The 20,615-nt window shown below is 46.1% G+C and overlaps 1 protein-coding gene and 1 long non-coding RNA gene across 3 annotated transcripts in view; both read right to left on the bottom strand.

The window, feature by feature from the left end:
- ADAM17 (ADAM metallopeptidase domain 17) overlaps nucleotides 1-18,757 on the bottom strand; it is a 34,581-nt gene extending 15,824 nt beyond the window's left edge. Inside the window, exons 1-6 of one of the 2 annotated variants that reach the window (XM_084900078.1) lie at nucleotides 18,489-18,757; nucleotides 10,053-10,185; nucleotides 8,017-8,147; nucleotides 6,829-6,917; nucleotides 3,025-3,193; nucleotides 1,719-1,849 (exon numbers count right to left, since the gene is read on the bottom strand). In XM_084900078.1, the coding sequence (XP_084756204.1) occupies nucleotides 1,719-1,849; nucleotides 3,025-3,193; nucleotides 6,829-6,917; nucleotides 8,017-8,147; nucleotides 10,053-10,185; nucleotides 18,489-18,585 (750 nt within the window). In that variant the 5' untranslated portion in view covers nucleotides 18,586-18,757. Of the gene's footprint in view, nucleotides 1-1,718; nucleotides 1,870-3,024; nucleotides 3,194-6,828; nucleotides 6,918-8,016; nucleotides 8,148-10,052; nucleotides 10,186-18,488 lie in introns of those variants that run through there. The other variant, XM_084900079.1, reaches the window with a different exon arrangement.
- LOC311631092 lies at nucleotides 4,926-6,357 on the bottom strand. Its single transcript, XR_014796515.1, has 2 exons — nucleotides 6,100-6,357; nucleotides 4,926-5,860 (listed from the first exon to the last, which is right to left on the bottom strand). It is a non-coding gene; the product is annotated as an uncharacterized lncRNA (long non-coding RNA).
- Nucleotides 18,758-20,615: the final 1,858 nt, after the last annotated feature.

The raw sequence follows: 20,615 nt of genomic DNA on the forward strand, positions 1-20,615 counted from the left end.
GAGAAATGCCGTTAGAGAAGTTTCTTCCAATTACAAAAGCTAGCATAATGCTGTTCTCTATCACTGACAGCGCTGACAAAGAAGTTATTCCAGCCCAAATGAAGTCTTGTCACCAGAGTAAAACAGTGCTGCACACTAGTATAAACCAAGTAATCAATTGCATATGGAACCAAAATACCAAGTAACAGGGTTTTTTTTAAAAAACTTGCCATTCCAGTCAGTTACAGAAATGAAAATGAAGTCAATCCATTTACCTAAAACAGTCTCTCCTAAGAAATATTCGGTCTTCACTCAGTCTCTTGGCAAGTTCCTCGAAGCCTTCCTCGGGGAGTGAGGAGCAGCCCGGCCCTGCTGTGGTCCCCTCCCTGCAGAGTGCAGCTCTCCCCGGGGCCAGGCGGGCAGCCGGGAAGATGAGCCCCTTCCTCCTTCCCACTGCGACCCTGCCAGCGGGTCTCAACCTGTGAGCGGCGATCATCGCAACCCACAGGCTGAGAACCGCGGCTGCAGAGCCTAGGACCATCGGAAAACAGCTATTTACATGACGATTCTTAACAGTAGCAAAATTACAGTTATGAAGTAGCAACGAAAATAATTTTATGGTTGGGGGTCACCACAGCATGAGGAGCTGGATTAATGGGTCACAGCATTAGGAAGGTTGAGAACCACTGGCTTAGAGTAACTGAAAGACCAAGAAATGCAAATTTTAAGACTAAACCTTCATTATATTAATACTCTTGGTATAATGAACAAAGCAGCAGCAAATGAAGAAAACTCCTTAACACAAAGCCCTATTAAGAAACTTTTTCAGGGAATAGCTCTTCCATAGGAGCAAGAATCACAGTGACTTCACACACTCCACCAGCTTCACAATGACCCCTTTCATCAGCGGGAGGAGAGGGAGAGGCTGAGGGCAGCCATGGCCCAGAAGGGCAGCCACGAGGCAGTGAGAGAGACGTCTTTCCTGAGCCAGACTCTGCCAGGAAGAGCTGCTTCTCTTATTCCTCAACAGCATTTGGTCAGTGCCCAGTTATCATGACAAATGAGGTCATACTAATAAGAAATGTCAATGAAATCTGATTCCCTTAACTTTTCCAAATTACATTCGTAAATGCTTAAAAAACCCAGTGTCAACACTTCCGTCATCTCCTCTTCACCACAGGGTGGTTCTGAGCATGAAAGTCCCATCTATTTCACTCAGAGCCCAATAATTAACTACTTTATGGCACAAACCAAACTGACCCATCTTCTCTGAAATATGCATAGAAGCAAGTCATTTAGAGAAAACGCCATTATAAAAGTTTCTACCAATTGTAAAAACCAGCAGTGTTTATTCCTCATACAAATACTGTTCCCACTCTAGAGCAACAGTCACCTGTCCCAATAAGACCGCTGCCATTACAGCAGTAACGTTTTCAAAGAATTCACTTGGACAAAGAGAGGCCTGTGTAATGAATCTGCCCTAAACCTAATATGCATGAAAGCTCTAATGTGCAGAAAATAATAGTTCAAAGGTAAGACAGGTTTTAAAATTTGAAACTAAAATCTCTATGCAGTAACACAAGAACCTCAGATAGCCCTCAAACATTTTACGAAATAATACGGCATCAGAAAAGGATCCATTTCTTTATATTTCAAATGACAGCAGTCCCCTCCCTACTGAAGTGCGACTGCCTACAGGAGCGTTCCGCCCAGTACCTCCTCCAGGATCGAATACTTACCAGGTAGTTGGTAGTGGTGCTCTCCTCCCCTCTGCCCATGTACTTGTAAAAGCGATGATCGGCCACCACCAATAATTTACACGTGTTCTTCATGGGGTCAGGGCCGGCTCTCTTCACCCGGTGAACAAGCTCTAATATGAATTTGTATGCACTATTAAATCAAAATTCATCAAAACAAGGCGTTTTTTTTATAACAACACTTTAAACCTAGCAAAGTTTTGAAACAAACACTACATGAGTTTAGTTTCCTTACAGGTATCTTGAACAAACAAACAAACAAAAAAACAATTTGAAGGAAAAGTGAAAAGTAACATGAAGTTTTAAAATTGTAGAATTCAAGTCCTAGCTGGTTTGGCTTAGTCAATAGATATTTCTACCTCTCTGAAAGCAATAAAATAATACTTATTTTACAAATTGTAGAATTGCCCTGAGTGGTTTGGCTCGGTGGATAGAGCATTGAACTGCGGACTGAAGGGTCTTGGGTTCAATTCCAGTCAAGGGCATATACCTTGGTTACTGATCAATGTTTCTCTCTCATCGATGTTTCTGACTCTTTATCCCTCGCCCTTCCTCTCTGTAAAAAAATCAATAAAAATTATAGAATTCAAAATCAAGGGAAAGTGTCTCTGTAATTTTTAAAATGAGGCAACTTTAAAAGTACTTGAAAGTAAAGCAATCAGCTATTTGTTGCTCAGCTATGAAACTCTCATTCTATTCTAGAAGTCCACAAATTAACCAAAGCAATGGTAAAAAATATCAAGGTAATCAGACATTAAGATTAGTTTGTATTAATAGATTTTCTTATCAAATAATCAAATTGTTTAAGAATTTATATATTACAATGCTACTAATATTTTCTAAGGTTTTTAAAAATAAGGACAGTAGACTATTTCTCCAAGATGGTTGTTTTCAAAAGATGCTAAATGGATCTGCCCCAAACTGATAAGCTTCATCTTCTCAAACATTAAAGAGCTTTTTTGCTACTAAATATGTCTTATCAACTTATTTAAAGATTGTATTGTCATTTTTAAATACCTGCAAATAAAAAAATATTTGCCCTCAGATTATTCAATTCCTTTCCCCAATATTTTTTTAAAGTCTAATCATTACCGTTACCAGTTGTTTTCTAGTGTTTTCATTTCTTATATTATAGGCAAAAGAATTAACATAAAAATTTCTGAACAAAACTTTCCAAGCCAAATACTATAGTTTCTTGAGAAACATGGTTTTTAAAAAAATCAATTTAACACCCTATGAAGACAGCGCAGTGCCTGTTTCTTATTTTAAATATGTTTTTAAGTCTTACCATCAGGTGTCTTTCCAGCTACCAGCCATTCCGGGAGCAAACCTTCGCTTTCCGCCTTTATGTAGCCACACACTTTGGAGGAGTGCAGCCGGGAGACGTTCTTGATGTCTTCAGATTTATAAACTAACATCCTTTTGTCTTTAGTATCATTAATGAGTCTCCAAAGTGGCTAAAATAGAAAAAACATAATTGAGATGAAAAAATATAAAAATTCCTAAACATCAAATTCTTACATTCTTTCCTTGTTTTTAGATAACATTCATTTCCACGCTAAGTGAACTGGATAGTCATTTTTATAAAAAATAAACCATTTCAATTTTTATCATCATTTCTAAGCTGGCAAATAAATACATGGATTATTCACTTGTTTATCTGTATATGAAGAAGGGCATTAAGTTCTGAAATTTTAGAAGAATCAGAAGAGAAAATGCATATCCTTTTCCATTCACTGATTCAAAATAGTGTGTGTGTATATATATATATTAACACCAACCATGCTGGGTGACGTGCAGACAGCAGGAAAGTTAGACAAGGTTCTGTTCTGATGCCTTTTCATTCTAGTTTCCTTAACATCCTCTATGCACAGGAAAGAACAAATACCTTCCCTTACAATACTGCAAGGCCACCGTAAATCAGAACTAACATACTCAAAAGCTATGTTAAGTCAAAAGAATGTTTGTTATTTCAAACCCAAGTTCCACTCTGTAAGGACATTGGTCTCATCAGAACCAAACAGCTTGTGAGAAAGGTTCAAAAAGATAAAATTTACGTACACACACACACATCCAGATCCATCATGAAAATGAAAAATAATACGACAAGAAAACTTCATACCCACCAGGAAGACTGTAATAAAAATACACCCAATAACAGGCATTGGCGAGGAGGTGGACAAATCAGACTCGCATGCGCTGCTGGTGCCAATGTACCTCGGACTGTGCGATGCAGTGTAAAGTGTGAGCATGCCAAGCACAACCACTATGGAAAACAGCGTTACCACAGGACCCAGCGTCCCACTCCGTGTGTACGGCCAAGAGAAATGGAAGCATAAGCTCACACAAGAACGTGTTCACGAGCGTTCACAGCAGCATTATTCACAACAGCCAAAAAGTGGGAACGACTCAGCGTCCAATGAATGGAGGAATAAGCAAAGGTGGTATATTCATACAATGAATATTGCTTGGTTATAAAAAGAAATAAAGTTTGGACACATGCTACAACACGAATAAAGCATGAAAACACTAAGTGAAAGCAGCAGTCACAAAAGACCACATATTGTGTAGCGCCACTCATGTGAAATGACCAGGCCAATCTAAAGAGAGCGAGCAGATTAGTGGTTGCCTGGGGCTGGGGGAGTTGGGGAGAAAGGGTGATGGAGGTGATAAAAATGTACTAAAACTGATCATGGTGATACCTACACTATTCTATGAAAATACTAAAACCCACCAAGTTATATAATTTAAATGGGTAAACTGTACAGTGAATTGTATCTCAATAAAGCTGTTTTTTTGTTTTGTTTTTTTTAAAATATATTTTATTGATTTTGTACAGAGAGGAAGGGAGAGAGATAGAGAGTTAGAAACATCGATGAGAGAGAGTCATCGATCAGCTGCCTCCTGCACACCCCCCACCGGGGATCTGCCCGCAACCAAGGTACATGCCCCTGACCGGAATCGAACCCGGGACCCGTCAGTCCCCAAGCCGACGCTCTATCCATTGAGCCAAACCGGTTCCGGCAAAGCTGTTAAATACATATATACTCTTTTATAATCCATGTATGAGGCAGATTTAAAAAACAAAGGTTACAGAACCTCAGGGCTAACAGAGAACTCAAAAATTTAACACTAACCAACTCCTCGCTATAGAAACCTTCATAAACCTGAATCTGGCCCACGAACAGGCTTTGGACACAAACATTTCTAAATTCATATTAATAGCTTCATAATGCAGCCCAAATCGCAGAGAAAAAGTCAGCAGGCTTCGGGATCAGATAGACCCAGGTTCAAACCTCAGCTGTCCCCCATCACATGCCTTGGAGATGTTATCATATCTGAGCATAACTGTTCTCACTGGGTAAAGCAGTGGTAACACCTATTCTGAAGATAATGTAAAATAATGAATCCAGTTACATATTAAGACATCAAAATGAAGGTAGTTATTATTACTAGCACTAAAAGCAAATCCTATTATCACCATTTCTAAGAGTGCTGAATCCTATAATAGCCATTACTAAATGGACCCTAAATTGGAAAGAAGAAAAAACTCATGAAGAGTTTTTTTGACTATGCATGGATTACCAGCACTGACATACACTTGAACCTTTCATTGTAACCAATTTAATGATAGTTTCCCCACAGTGTTCTATTCTGGTGATATCACCACTACCCAGAGTACTCTCATTTCTTGGGAACACAGGATAACCTGGACCCGCCATCTGGGGCAAAGGTCATTTCCCAGACTAACACCTGACACGGGCTCCGTGTCCCCCACAAATGGGATCAGGACAGCCTGGTTCTACCACTCGGACTTTAATGAAAGAGGGGCCCGAGTGTCCTAATTCCTCTTTAACCCCTCAGACTACCAACTATTACCCTTTATTGATCTTGCATTTCCAGAGCATCTAGGAGAAAAAAAGGAGAAAAGGAGAAATGGGCAAATAGGACTTCTCCTTCATCCTTGAGAAGGTGGGCTCTGAAACAGGGTTATGAGAGTAAGAATAAGGAAACAGTGAGTCGGGAGGGAAGTTTTCTCTTCCTATTACCCACCCACATGTGACTTTCACTCAATTACGGTATTAGAAATACAGTGCATCTTAGTCATTTGTAAAAAATATCACCTTCTTGCCAGAACCGGTTTGGCTCAGTGGTAGAGCGTCGGTCTGCGGACTGAAAGGTCCCAGGTTCGATTCCGGTCAAGGGCATGTATGTTGGTTGCCGGCACATCCCCGGTAGGGAGTGTGCAAGAGGCAGCTAGTCCATGTTTCTCTGTCATCGACGTTTCTAGCTCTCTCTCTCTCTCCCTTCCTCTCTGTAAAAAATCAATAAAAATATATTTAAAAATATATATATATATCACCTTCTTTAAGACATCATCTACTTTCCTTATTAAAAAACTTTAAACACAAGGAAAGAAGTATAATTATAAACCTTTGTCTTCTCACAATAACTGAGAAACGACTTTTTAAAAATCAGAGATAAGCCCAAACCGGTTTGGCTCAGTGGATAGAGCGTCGGTCTGTGGACTGAAAGGTCCCGAGTTCGATTCCGGTCAAGGGCATGTACATTGGTTGCGGGCACATCCCCGGTAGGGGATGTGCAGGAGGCAGCTGGTCCATGTTTCTCTCTCATCAATGTTTCTAGCTCTCTGTCCCCTACCTTCCTCTCTGTAAAAAAAAAAAAAAAATCAACAAAATATATTTAAAAAAATAAAAAATAAAAATAAATAAAAATCAAAGATAATTAAGTGAAGTCAGAGAGAAAAATGACAAGAACCATACGATTTCACTCATATATGGGATATGAAACAAAAAGCAACAAACAAAGACAACCTCAGACAACAGCCAGGTGGTTACTAGGTGGGAAGGGGTGAGGGGAGGATGAAGAGAGCAAAGGGGGTCAAATACATGGTGTGGGAAGGAGATCTGACTTCAGGGGTGAGCATACAACTGAGTGTGCAAATGCCGTATTATAATGTACTCCTGAAATGTATGCTATTAACCAGTGTTATTCCAGTAAATATAATAAAAACAGACATTTGAAGAAGAAAAAAAGATACAGGCTAAGAAAAAACTCATGTCAGATTTACCTCTATATTATATTCTGCCTCATCTGTGTTGATCCTTATTGTAATATCGTCATCTCCTATGTGGGCTAGAACCCTAGAGTCAGGCTCACCTTAAGAGAAAAAAAATTTTCATTATTATAAAATACTTACATAAAAAATAAACTCTGCCCCACTGCCATTAAAACTCAACAAAGCCCTTCATCAGAGTGAATCTGCCCAGACAGTGCACACGTGAAAAGCCCCCGAAGCGGAGAGAGACCCGCCTCAGGAGGGGCTCTGTCCAGTCATCCGAAACCTCTCCCAGCCTCCAGCTGCTGAGTGAGAACGATCTAGTCTGTTACACAACAGAACCAACCTACATTTCCTCTGGAATAACCTGCCTACTTTGGGAAAGGAAAGGAAAGAAAAGGGAAGGGAAGGGGGGAGGGGGAGGGGGAGTGGGGAGGGGGGAGGGGAGAGGAGGGGGGAGGGGAGGGGAGGGGGGAGGGGAGGGGAGGGGAGGGGAGGGGAGGGGAGGGGAGGGGAGGGGAGGGAAGGGAAGGGAAGGGAGGGAGGGAGGGAGAGAGAGAGAGAGAGAGAGAAAGAAAGAGAGAAAGAAAGAGAGAAAGACAGAGAGAAAGACAGAAAGACAGACAGAAAGACAGACAGAAAGAAAGAAAGAAAGAAAGAAAGAAAGAAAGAAAGAAAGAAAGAAAGAAAGAAAGAAAGAAAGACGGAAAGAAAGAAAGAAAGAAAGAAAGAAAGAAAGAAAACTAAGAGGAGGCAGAAAACAAATTTAAACATAGAGGTCTTGAACTCTATTTGAGGATTCCAGTGCCGTTTGTTTCTGACTGTAGAATAAGTTCCAGAAGTAAATGACAACTGCTAGTTGGATATATTTTCTTAAATATAAAACAGGATCACAAAGTCAATTATTTTATCTCCTAGATCCTCGGTTTAAAATCTCAAGTCTAAAGAAAAGGTGAAATCACTTGAGAGGAAACTCATTTCAATCATCCAAGTGGCCCGCTAGTGTGACAGCTGGTAATACCCATATCCTCCTGTTTGAATGTTTCTGCTTCCGAAGTAGACGGTTCAGGTAAAACAAAGAACAGCAGTTCTTCGGTCCTCCTCCCCCTCCTCCCTCCCCAAGAAAAGAATATAAATACTCGGTCAATTAGACCGGACCCCTCCCACCCAGGCGCAAAGGCAGACGAGCTCCCCACTCACCGACCACGTGGCCGCTGAAGAAGTCTTGCCACTTGACGTTGTACTCGCTCTCATTCTTACCATCGACCACCACCACTTTGAAATTTTGGGAAAAGCGTTCCGTACTTGACGTCAGGTATAATTTAAAATGCCTGCAGAAAAAAATGCATCCATATTTTACTCTAAGAACACAAAATGGAAGCCCAATTTTCATTTAATTAAACTTCCTTAAAAAAGAAGTTGACAGAGAAGTTGACATTAATAAAAAGCCATGCAAGTCTTCACTACTGTTTTACTAGGTGCGTAGAGCACCGTACCTCCTGCAAACACAGACTCATCTCTTTAGTGTAAGGGTCTGGCAGCCAGGAGCATCTAGACCTGGGAAAGAAGATGCAAATAGCTTGGGCATTCATCTTCTCTGGAGGCTGAAGAATAAGGAAACACACATCTGGATAGTATTGTGTAAGTCCAAGTCCTGCTTGTCCTAAAAACTTATTAAAAACTGATATTATTGGATACTATTTATTGAACACCCACTCCGTCCTAGATGTTCTGTACATGTTATATCCACTTCGCACAGTGAAAATTGAGGCTTGGAAGTTAATCAATATATTGGAGGTTATGCAGCTGGTAAATGACAAAACTGAAAGTTGAATTTGGCTCATTTCAGAAACCTGTACTATGCTGCCTCTAGCAATCAACCTAAGGTTATTGCTGTGTAAAATTAATAGATGCTACTTTTCTGTATTTATTCTCCTTCTAAAAAGATCTTGAAAAAAATTAATCCACAATACCACAAGGAAAACAAATACAAGGCAAAAACAACACAGACATTAAAATACACACTGCAGTTCTTTAGTTGGCTTAATATTCTTTTGTTTTCTACGAGTTTCAGTTTTGACTTTAGAATTAGGCATAGAATTTTCCACTTGTTATTTACAGAGTCCTTTCAGTATGCCCATGAACATAAAAAATAAAGGTGTTTTTCATCTTAGCCACAGGAACCAACTTTGTCAGCTGTGGTGTGAAAATATGAACTGTTACTTCCTATGGGTCTGCATAAGTCTAAACTACAAGAATCTAGGCTGAGATTGTCTCCATGGCAACAAGTATGTTTAACATTTTTGAGCATAACAAGGCAATTTTAGTTTGCTTGTGGTCACAAGAGAGACAATAGCACATTACTGCAGAAAACCTTGGGACATCTTCTGCTATCCTAAAGCATATCTTCGCACACATTCACAGGTATGTGTGTTTCCACCGTCAGTTATGCTGAGAACTTATTAAAAATGCCTTATCATGTCATTTTAGAGCTCTCCAGCAGTCTCCACGTTGCTTTTACTTAATATTCTTTCCAGAAAAATCACTGGAATTGTGCTCTTCATTTTCTACATTACTAATCTGCTCTATTATAAAGATAAGGGCCAGCCAATATAAAATCCCTGTTTTTTGAGTTTCCAATCTTCAACTTTCAGCTATAAAGCCTCCCACACAATGTATCAGTCAGAATCTATGTGTTACTCTATCCTCCCAAAATTATGTGAAGTCATGTACTTACAGAATTCTTTTATAATTTTCATTTATCTATCTGACTTTTAAGGATTTACAGTAACCACAAACTGATGTTAATATCTGAATTAACATTTTCTATTTTTTTTGTATATATCACAATAAGTCTAGTTAAATCCATCACCACTCCTAGCCAGTGTGGCTTAGTGGGTTCTATTCACAGACAATTAAAATTCTTTGTTAGAATTCAATAACCATATTATTACCATCACTGACACTTTGGGGATACCTATTTACTTTTTTAAAATAATCATCAGTGTAAGTTTTAGGATAGGCAATATGCAGTGTAATAATCTGACAGACTAATTATACTAGTTACAAACCTTTAAAAATGTAACTTCCCAAGCTACCCTTATACACCTGAAACTAACAGCACAACTATAGTTGAAAAAATAAATAACCTTTGGCGGAAAAAACAACTTATTTTTCAGCTTTTGCCAAACCAAGTGTCCCTTGCCCCAACATTTTCTATGAATAATTCAAATTACCTTTTTAATGCTGAAAACGTCAGCAGTGTTTCTAAATGTGTTGATGCCTGTAGGTCTCTCTTTCTGACTGAGTGCTGCTGGATACTGGATAAAGAGAGGATATCGTAGTCTGAGAGCAAAGAATCAAGCTTTTCTGAAATAAAGACAAAAAGGTTATTAACACCTAAACCTACTCATCAATTGTAATATTACTAAAACGAGAGTCTTCCTAACATACCACGTTATGAAGCGCCCAGTGCACAAGCTATGAAGTATTCTTACAAAAAACACACAAACGGAACCTGAATCTCACCAAGATCTAACTTCTAGTTTTGAAGACATAAATGTTGATGTTGCCAAATTAAATAACCTCAGCAAGCAATCAGCCACACCCAGAATGCTAGAATTCCGGCAGAACAAATGAGCCAATGTCTTCAGGAAATAAATAGCATGAGAAAGAAGGGAGGGGCGACACCTACCAGACCAGACTATGGCAAGCAAGCCAACGTGGGAACCTTTTTAGGTCCCAGGTCAGACCGACCGCGGAGAGGTGTTTGTGACAAGGAGAAATCTGAGCGTGAGTCCTGTTCATATCAGTAGTGGTAATTTTGGTATCTTAGAGTAACATATTCTGCAATGACCTAGCTTCTAAATTAAAGGTGTTTCTGGCTTGTATGTTTAGAATCCTAAGATCAAGGCAGCCAACTCAACCCGCCCACTGCCAATCGGAGCTGTATCAGCTTCTTATCAGCTGATGGGGAGCAAGAGCCACCAAGGTATTAATGAGCAAACCGAAACTGGAAGGTAACTGTTTTACAGAAAGTCACACATTACAAATTAGCGAACAAGAAGTGGTACTATCGCCGAAACCGGTTTGGCTCAGTGGATAGAGCGTCGGCTTGGGGACTGAAAGGTCCTGGGTTCGATTCTGGTCAAGGGCATGTACCTTGGTTGCGGGCATATCCCCAGTAGAGGGTGTGCAGGAGGCAGCTGATCGATGACTCACTCTCATCGATGTTTCTAACTCTCTCTCCCTTCCTCTCTGTACAAAATCAACAAAAAATGTATTAAAAAAAAAAAGAAAAAAAAGAAGTGGTGCTATCCCTGTGACTGCTGCCTCCACAAACACAGATCATCAGTCCAGGGGACACCAGAGCAGAAGTAATAAAACCAAACTAGTCCCTGGGAAAGAGCAACCTCCATTGTTTTACCAGACTGACTGGGAGCCCAAGGAAAGCAAAGCGCACTGCTACCAAAAAAAACAGCACAACAATGTCTGTCTGATCAGAGCAAGAGGAACAACGTAAAGTATGTCTGCGCTGTCAGTCACTTGTCCTCACAGCCACTCTGCTGCCTCTTCCAAAGTCAAGAGAATTTCTGGAGTACAATTTTGGTGACTTAAGTCTCTGTAGAAACTGTCTAAAAATATTTTAGCTGATGCTCTCCTTTTTTCTCAACAAATATCACTGCAGAAACAAAATCATTCCACTGGACTTAGGGTGTCCTCAAAATAGAGCAGGAGCTAAAAATACAATGAAGTGCCACTGAGGTTAAATATGCTCACAAAGCCATGGGAGAACAGAATCCACCCACCCTCTCCTTCCTCCCCTCAGCTGCCTCAGGCCCGCATCCACTGCGCGGGTGCGCACCGCAGCCCGAAGCAGACCGATCCTCGCCTACCGCAGCCCCCAGCTCGGTGGGGAGAAACGCGCACCAGCAAATACCAGTCAGCCGTGGACTGACAGCAGCCGGAGCGGACAGGGAGCTTATAAAGTGTGATCAGAGAGGACAATGCCTCCCTGGGGACGGCAGGGTAGGCAGGCTGCTGCAAGGTCCTAGGAAATTCACTCCGGGCCACTCCAGAGTCTACCGCAAGATGACAACAAAGCAGCAGCAATGTCACACTTGCTGGGTGCCCCCTTTCTGTTAACATTTAGCCCAGAGAAGAGCTGTGTGAGGAGGCACCATCACCTCTGTGCCTGTGGGGGGCTGTTGGTTATAAAGCTGAGCAGCACCACAAAAACCTTCAGGAAGCCCGCCATTTGCTCCACGATGGCTGAGTGTGTCCCACAAGACACCACTGGCGTCTTATGTTCTCTCCACGGACACCCCGAGGCTTTATCCCCTCACAGAGGGCCACGGCGACTCAGGGAGAAGAGTGACCACCGCTAACGGAGCAGACCGGGCCTGGCACTTGGGCCTGCCTGGCTGAAACCCCCACGCTTTCCTGATGCCACACTGGTTAAGCTTCGTAAAGATAGCCTCGCTCTTCTGGGACCTGCTATTTCCAGGTCTCCTGCATTTTAACAAGCCAACCACCAAGTGTCCCTCTGAACTCTGAAGCCCTGTGTTTGTTACTTTCCCCGGCGCTTTTGAGTTGTATGTTTTATCTCACAGACAGATTGTAAAACAGCCAAAAGAGGAAGCCTACCTCACCATACCCAGCGCAGAACTTCACAAACCAGCACTCCCGTTCCACAAATGGCACAAATTCTCACTGCGGAGGCACTGATACAATTCCTCTCTCTTCGACTTCCTGATACAGACAGGCTGGTACATGAACGCAGTTTCATTCAAGATCATAATCGCTCCTCCCGATGAGAAACTCAACCTGAGTCCGGGTTCACTGTCAGTGCAGAGGCCAGCGCGCCCACGGCTCCCGCACCAGCGGCGGCACCATCACTCGGGAACTTGTTAAAAGGCCACTTTCCACCCAGACGTTCTGAGGGCGGGGCTCAGCAATCTGTTTAACCTGCCTCCCAGGCCATACTGACCGACACCCAAGTTTGAGAACCGCTACTGAACTAAACTAAGGAAATAAATCAAAGAAAAAAAATTTTAAACACAAAGATGTTCATTACTCAGCCTTTCTTTATTTTTATAAACAAAATCAAAATCAAAAACAAGGTATTAACTGGGCAACAGATAAGTTATCTCCTTTATTTATTTAACTGATCTTGGGGGGGGGAGGGGCTGAGAGGAAGAGAACACCGATGTGAGAGAAACATCCACTGGTTATCTCCCACATGTGCCCCAACCGGATGGCACCTGCAACCAGGGTATGTGACCTGAGGGGACTGAACCAGACACCTCTTGGTGTATGGGAGGGCACGCCAACCTGAGCCCCACCAGCCAGGACAAGTTATGGGACTTCTAAACAACAACAACAACAACAACAAAATCCTTTAAAACGCCGCAGCCCCAGCTGGTGTGGCTCAGTTGGTTGAGCATCATCCCATGCACCTGGAGGGCACTGGCTCAATTCCCAGGCAGGGCACACCGCTGGGGTGTGGGCTCCATCCCCAGGAAGAAGCAGCTGACCCATGTTTCTCTCTCTCCTTCTCCTTTCCTCTCTCTCAAATCAGTAAAAACACTTTTAAAAATATATAAATACTCTTTAAAATATACTCTTTAAAAAAATAGAAAATACTCTTAAAAACAGGTTTTTGGAACATGGAGAAATGTTTATGCTATAATATTAAAGGTGCATTTTAAAAAGTCCTCTTCATACTGCATGATCTTAACTATGTATAAAAATAGGCCTACAAAAAAACAGCAAGATGGTATCATCACTGGTTATCTTTGGGTGTATTTTCTCTATAAAAAGCACTTTTAAATATTTTTTTAAAATATATTTTATTGATTTTATACAGAGAGGAAGGGAGAGAGATAGAGAGTTAGAAACATCGATGAGAGAGAGTCATCGATCAGCTGCCTCTTGCACACCCCCTACTGGGGATATGCCCGCAACCAAGGTACATGCCCTTGACCGGAATCGAACCCGGGACCCTTCAGTCCCCAAGCCGACGCTCTATCCATTGAGCCAAACCGGTCCCGGCTATAAAAAGCACTTTTAAATGTAGCTTGCTAAAGCACTGTAAAAACGTTACTATGTTTCCATTGTAATTCCTCCTCTTACAATAACTAGCTGCTCCAACCGGAAGCCCGGAGCCACTCCAACAGCATGGCAAAGGCACCGCCCCGTCCCACCAACGGGCCCGCCCCAGCGCCTGTCCCCGCGCAGCAGTGACCTCCCGAGACCCGCGTTTCACTGCGCTTCCCTCCCACCGCTCATCGGGGGTGCCTCGGTCTCCTGCAGCTCCTCAGCTGAGTTCTATTCCCCACCTGACAAAGCTGTTAGCCTTTTCCCATAGCCAAATCTCCCAATGCACTCACTGGGCCACTCAGCACTCTGAGCCCCGTGATGGTCAGACTCCCCCTGCTTGCAGAGACCCTCCCCTTCCTCACTGTTTTGTCTTTCCCGCCCCATGTACATGGCTCTGTACACTCTCCTCCTTTCTCCATGCACTTTCCGCTTCACTTCCTCCCATCCCACCAGACTCCACCCAGTCACTCCTTCACTCCGTGTGGAGAGCCGCCCACCTTCCGGTACTAGGGCTGTAACGGAGAGAGAAAATCCATTTCCAATACATATACGACACTGGTGGAAAGACCACGACACAAAAACTGTTATAAGTGTGTCAAGCGCCCAGGAGAAGTGACAGGAAGTCAGCGGAGGAACAGCAGGAGCAGGAGCCCTCCTGGGAGCCCAGGGCCCTCTCCCGGGGAACAACGTGGAAGCTAAGAACACAGGATGAGGAGGAAGCCACGAGGAGCAGGAAGGAGAGGTCCACGGGAAACACAGACGGACCCTCAGAGCAATGAAAGAGCTCGAGCTGCGTGCTGACCACACGGGACGTGAGGAGGCGAGGCTGCAGGGGCAGCAGGTACTGGCCATGGCCGGCCACGGAGCTAAATGAGGGGTTTGGTCTTTGGACAGGGCAGCAGCTGTGCGTCAGAACGTTCACTGTAACGGGAGTGTGGAGTGGCTAGAGGGGAACAGGCTGAGGTCGGGAAATCAGCTATGAACTGCTGAGCAACCCAGGTGCAGAGCGTGAACCCTCCCCCCAACTTCCCACCAGGCATATGAGAGGCCAGTTGGATGCTGAAAGATTCTTTTTTTTTTTTTTTTTAATATATTTTATTGATTTTGTACAGAGAGATAGACAGTTAGAAACATCGATGAGAGAGAGTCATCGATCAGCTGCCTCTTGCACACCCCCCAATGGGGATATGTCCACAACCAAGGTACATGCCCTTGACTGGAATTGAACCCGGGACCCTTCAGTCCCCAAGCCGACGCTCCATCCATTGAGCCAAACCGGTCCCGGCTGGATGCTGAAAGATTCTTAGTTCCATATTGTACCTCATACCTTATATTTAGTTTGCAATTACACTGCTTTACACAGGACTTTTTTGCATCGACAGATCATCATGTTTGCAATTGTGTCGCTGGTAAGTCATAGTGATTTTAGGTGGGGGAGAGCACAGCTGCTCTGTAAGACTTGCCACACGACATCAGCGGTGAGAAGCGCAGATACGTGCCGAGTGAGGAGGACTCCGGACCTCAGCCTGAGCACAGGCTTTCTGGGTGTACATGTGGAGTGGCTTCAGAAGCCTTGAGAAATAAGCCTTCCACTCCACCATCTCAGATGCTTAAACTGTCTCACTTCTGGGACAAGCTTTTATGGCCATTTACTCTGGTACAATGACATAAAGATACCCATCTTTCTTTCATCCTGTCCACAGTCAACACTTTAAAGACCAAACTGACTTTTTTTTAAATGAAATGTTGAATGAGAAGAGTCAGGGAACACTTGTAAACTTTTTACTTCATTCCTCTTTTCTTTTTGCAATAAACTGCATCTCCTGGAAGGGAATACAACTTGCAAGCACAGACCCCTGCGGCACCTCCTGGCTCCCCGCTGCTCTGCAGAGTGTCCCCCAACGACACCGCCATGCCGTGCGCCAGCAGAGGGCCCTGGTGGAAAAGACCAGAGAACGCCAGGACTGCGCCAGCGCTGGTTCTGCTTGTCAGAAGACACGCGAACCTGCTGCTCTCAGCACCCCGCGCCGCAGGACGAGTGGGTGAGCCCAAGTTCACCAAAGTAATTCCGGGCTGTTATAACGGAAGCGCCTGTGAATACGGAGGTGGAGCATCACGTGACAGACGGATACATGAGCGAAACCTCAGAGAGCAAGTCTACGTTGGAAATAGCATTATTCAAATATGTATAGCCAAATAGTAAGCAAAACCAAAGAAGCAAAAGAGATCTATCAGAGCCTACACAAGTTAAAAGGGGGAAGAGAGAGAGAGAGAGAGAGAGAGAGAGAGGGAGGGAGGGAGGGAGAGAGGGAGGGGTGTGGGGAGGAAGACAGCCATGGCCTTGCTTGCTTTCAGGCCAAGAACTAAGGGGCTACAGGAAGAAGCACTTCCTTTCCCTCCCCTGCCTCCCTGAAGCCTGCGGCCCTTCCTCATACTGTCCCCAAATCACACTTCCCACTACAACACTCACCGTCTCTACAAGCAGGAAATGGTGAAGAACCCGAATCCACCGCACCTGCCTGCAAGGACACCTCCACTCAGGGTTCTGGAAAACCCTGGGGGGCAGGGTTCTCCTTCCCCACCATGGCTCTGTACACTCTCCTCCTCCTTCTGTTCTAGAAACACAGCTCCTCTCTGACGGCTACAAAGCAGGGCTGCTTTAAGTCTCCCTTGGAACAGTGAGGGTGCTTATGAGTTTGGGTTAAAAGAATGCAGACTGAAAGCAGAATTAACATCGAGAGAGAGCGCCAGGTGCCCAAGCACTGAGCGAAACGGTGCTGTCAGCAGGAGACGGGCAGCGCGAGGCGGAGGGTCCCGCACGGAAACTCCAGGCCGTTTCTAAGTCTCTAAATCACGCTGCAGGCACAGCTTCCACCTCTCCCCGTGACCCACATTTTTTTCTTTCCGCCCACGACATCCTCTTTTTATTAAAAGTAACACGAAGAGAAACCACTTTTGAAATCAAAGTGAGACTTATACACCCAGCTGCAACTTCTCCCAGATACGATCATGACTAGGCGCACATGACTCAGAACTTCCCGAAGTTATGCAATTCCTAACAGTTCCGCTGAAATCATTCCGGGGGAACTGAGTCCTCCAGGGCCGGGATTCAAACCCCAGCTTCAGAGCGGCAGCTGCGGTAACAGGTAAAGGGCAAGTCAGCCAATAAACAATAAACCACGCTCTTTAATTATGAAACTATTTATTGGTCTTGACCAATTCAACCTAAATAATGGTGGGGTTAAAGTAAGCACCAAATTATATCCTGAGCCATTAAAAGCACACAGAAATCAATGCTCTTCAAAAGAAAAAATACCCACAAGACATATTTGTCACCGTGTGACCCTGACCGCTCACGACACTGGACTCATTTCTCCTGCTGCTTCTTGTAAAACGCGAGGCAGGGCCCTCAGGTTGATGCCAACCACCTCAGTGCCCACAGGAGCGTCCTGACGTTCCCTCCTGACCCACTAAACCTTCAAGTCGGGGCTCAAATGTCCCTCCTCCAAGGAGCCCGCCTCACCTTCCAGGCTGGGTTCCGTTCCCCCCGAGGTACACCGTCTGCCAGGTGTGTGCTCTGCTGTCTTCCAGGCCGTTCCAGATGTCTGCTTACAGCCCCACACCCCCACGCCATAGTGTGCGGAGAATGTTGTCTGACCTCGGGGTTCCGAAGCCACACATAAGCCAACAGCCAGGAGGTGCTCCTCAAGCGCCCGGGGAGTAAGGGGGGGGGGGGGCATGCCTTTTCCTGGCCCCCGGGTTCTGCCCTTTGCACACAAAAAACACACGGCCTTTCTCTGCTGGGGGCAGCCCTGGGCGCCGTGCTATCCACCGCCCGCCTGTGATGTCCACCACCCTTAAAACCCAATCTTGTAGGACAGCGGTCGGCAACTCATCAGTCCACAGAGCCAAACATCAACAGGACAACGACTGAAATTTCTTTGGAGAGCCAAACTTTTTAAACGTAAACTAGATAGGTAGGTCCATTGTTATTAACTTAAGGAGGGTCCTCCTAAGCTGGCCTTTGCTAAAAACATCCTCAATCTCATTGAGGTACACTCAAGGGGCCAAAGAGCCGCAGTCTGCCGACCACTGTCGTGGCCATCTGAGCAAGGACCCCAGTGGGCCGCCTGCACGCTCCCTGACCGGCCGGGAGGCCTTCGCGGCAGCGGCGGCAGCAGAGAGGACTCGGCAGGTTGGGTCCCCAGCCCCGCACCTCCAGGAAGTTCCATCTGAACCACCAAGTACACGCTCCCGCGGGTCCCAAAGTGCAAGCCAACGTGAGTGACGGCCCCGGCTTCCCGCCGGGCTTCCGCGGGAGCAGCGCTAACGGAACCCCTCCAGACGCGAGCCGGCCCCCGGCCCGGCCCCTCTCCCCCGAGCTCTCCCGCGGCCCGCGGTCCCCCGAGGCCGCCTCCGGCCCCTTCCCGCCCACGGACCGGCCGCCTCCGTGTCCCCGAGCGCCGAGCCACACCCCCTCCACGCCGAGCCGCCCGCACCGCCCTCCGCCTGCCCCGGCGCCGCGCTTCCCCGAGCAGCCCCCGGCCCGGCCAGGCCGCCTCCGCTCTTACCGAGCCGCGGCGGGGAGCCCGGGCCCGGCGGGCCCGGAGGTGGCGGCGCCAGCGCCAGCGGCACCACGCTGGTCAGGAGGAGCAGCCACTGCCTCATGGTCCCGGGCACGGCCCGCCGCGGGCAGCCTCGCCGGACGGGGGTTCGGGGCGCCAGCCGCTCACATCGGGCCGGAGGGATCCGCCCGGCCCGGCCCCTCACACCGACTGTTCCTCCCGCGCCGCCTACAGGAACTCTGGAGCCGGACTCCAGGCCCCGGAAGTGCAGGCGGCGCTCCCAGAGGCCGGCCGAGCCCACTTCCGGCCGCCGCCGCCCGCACCGCCCACTAGCGGAAGCCGCGTGCCGCGCGGCATGTCGGGAGGACCCGGCTCGCCCCGCCCCGCGCCAGTGCCCCGCCCCCGGCCGTCCCTCCGCCCGCCCCTTCCGGCCCGCCGGCGCCTGTCCGGACGGGGCCCGCGACGTCCCAGCTTGACCCGGCCGGCCCTCGCCTCTGTCCCCGGGTGACCGCTGTCCCCGGGTGACCGCCGCGAGGGAGGCGGCCGCCTGGGAGCAGCCCGCGAAGGCACGTCCGGCCTCCTCCCTCGCTGTGGCTCCGCGCAGGTTGGGATCCATTTTCCTAAAGGAGCTGCGGGGACCGCCCGGACCCCTCCCTGGACGGGGAGGGCGCCTGGCCCTGGGTGCTCCAGGCAATGACCCAAAAACCAAGTCGAAGGGCGAGGACCCGGCTCCCGGAGGAGGCGGCGCCCACCCCTGGGGAGCGTGCGTCCAGGCCGATGGGGCTCCCCTCCTTGTGCCAGGCCCGCGGCGCCTTAGGCCTCCGTCCTGGTAAGGAAAAAGGGAGGCCTTGTGCAGGGCAATCAGCGGGAGCTGCACTCCTCCCTGCGGCTCGTTAAGCTTTCCCAGAAACTAGGACCTTCGGCCTCCTCGCCCCGTGTGTGAACACAAGCTGGACTCCATCAGCTCTTACTAAAATGCAGTCCGATGGCCGCTTCAGCTGGGACTGCACTTTCCAAGGCAGTGTGTGCTGCTTCGCATTGCAGTCCTGTGCATTTTAGCTCCGGAGCCGAGTGTGGATGGTGCTGAGTAAAACATGCTAATAATGGGTGCATAGTGCTATTTTGGTTCAACCAAAGCTGGTGCAAGTAGGACACAGCACATTTCCCACTTCAGAGACAGTGGTTGTTAGGAATAAAGTATCAGTCCCGCCTGGTCAAGTCTCAAAACTAGTTCCTAAGTATTGCCACTGAGCCTGGCTCCCTGTGGGAGCGCACTGACCACCAGGGGGCAGCTCCTGCATTGACCATCTGCCCCCTTATAGTCAGTGCACAGCATAGCAAGCCGTTGAGAGGCCTTAGCATATCATTAGCATAGTACGCTTTGATTGGTTGAATGGCCAACCTGACGACCAAACACTTAGCATATTAGGCTTTTATTATATAGGATAGAGCATTTGTTACTCGCTTTCTAAAATGCTAGTTATTTCTAGATCCATATGCTTTTTTATCCAGTTGATAAACCTGTGAAACTAACACTTCAATAAGTAGGGTCAATCCACAAATCTCCATCAGACAACAGACCCACTTGCTGGAATAAACATATACAAACAGATAAACTCAAGATTTTAGTCCAGAAATTGTCATCTATTTCAGATGTTTTTAGAAAGAAAACGGAAAAGTATATTATGCCTAGAGTATATTATGCAAAGCAGAATACTTGAGGATTCTCGCTGATAAAGGGAATTATGATGAGCAAGAAAATAAGTAACCAGGCCTCCTTGAAGCTGGAATAATGTTTTCCCCAGGTTCAACAAGAAAAGGAAACCAGCCATTTCCTTGAAGGTATTATTTCAAGAAGGTTCACTGCTAAAATTTTAGTAACCATTTCTCCATTTTTCATCACTCTTCTTACCAGGCATCCATGCCTTCATCACAGAATTATTTGCAATGGCTAACCCGGACCTGTACTAGTAAACAGGGGGTCATATCTCCTAGATATCGTATGTCATACAAAATACATGGATGCGTTGGTTCTTTCCTTATAAACCCTTCCCCGCCCCCTGAGATCTGAGTAATTGAACCACATGAAAAACTGATCACAGAGAGCAGATGGGACGAAGAGGAAAATGGAAA

Source organism: Pipistrellus hanaki, assembly GCF_964339955.1.
Source record: "Pipistrellus hanaki genome assembly, chromosome: 12".
NCBI lineage: Eukaryota > Metazoa > Chordata > Mammalia > Chiroptera > Vespertilionidae > Pipistrellus > Pipistrellus hanaki.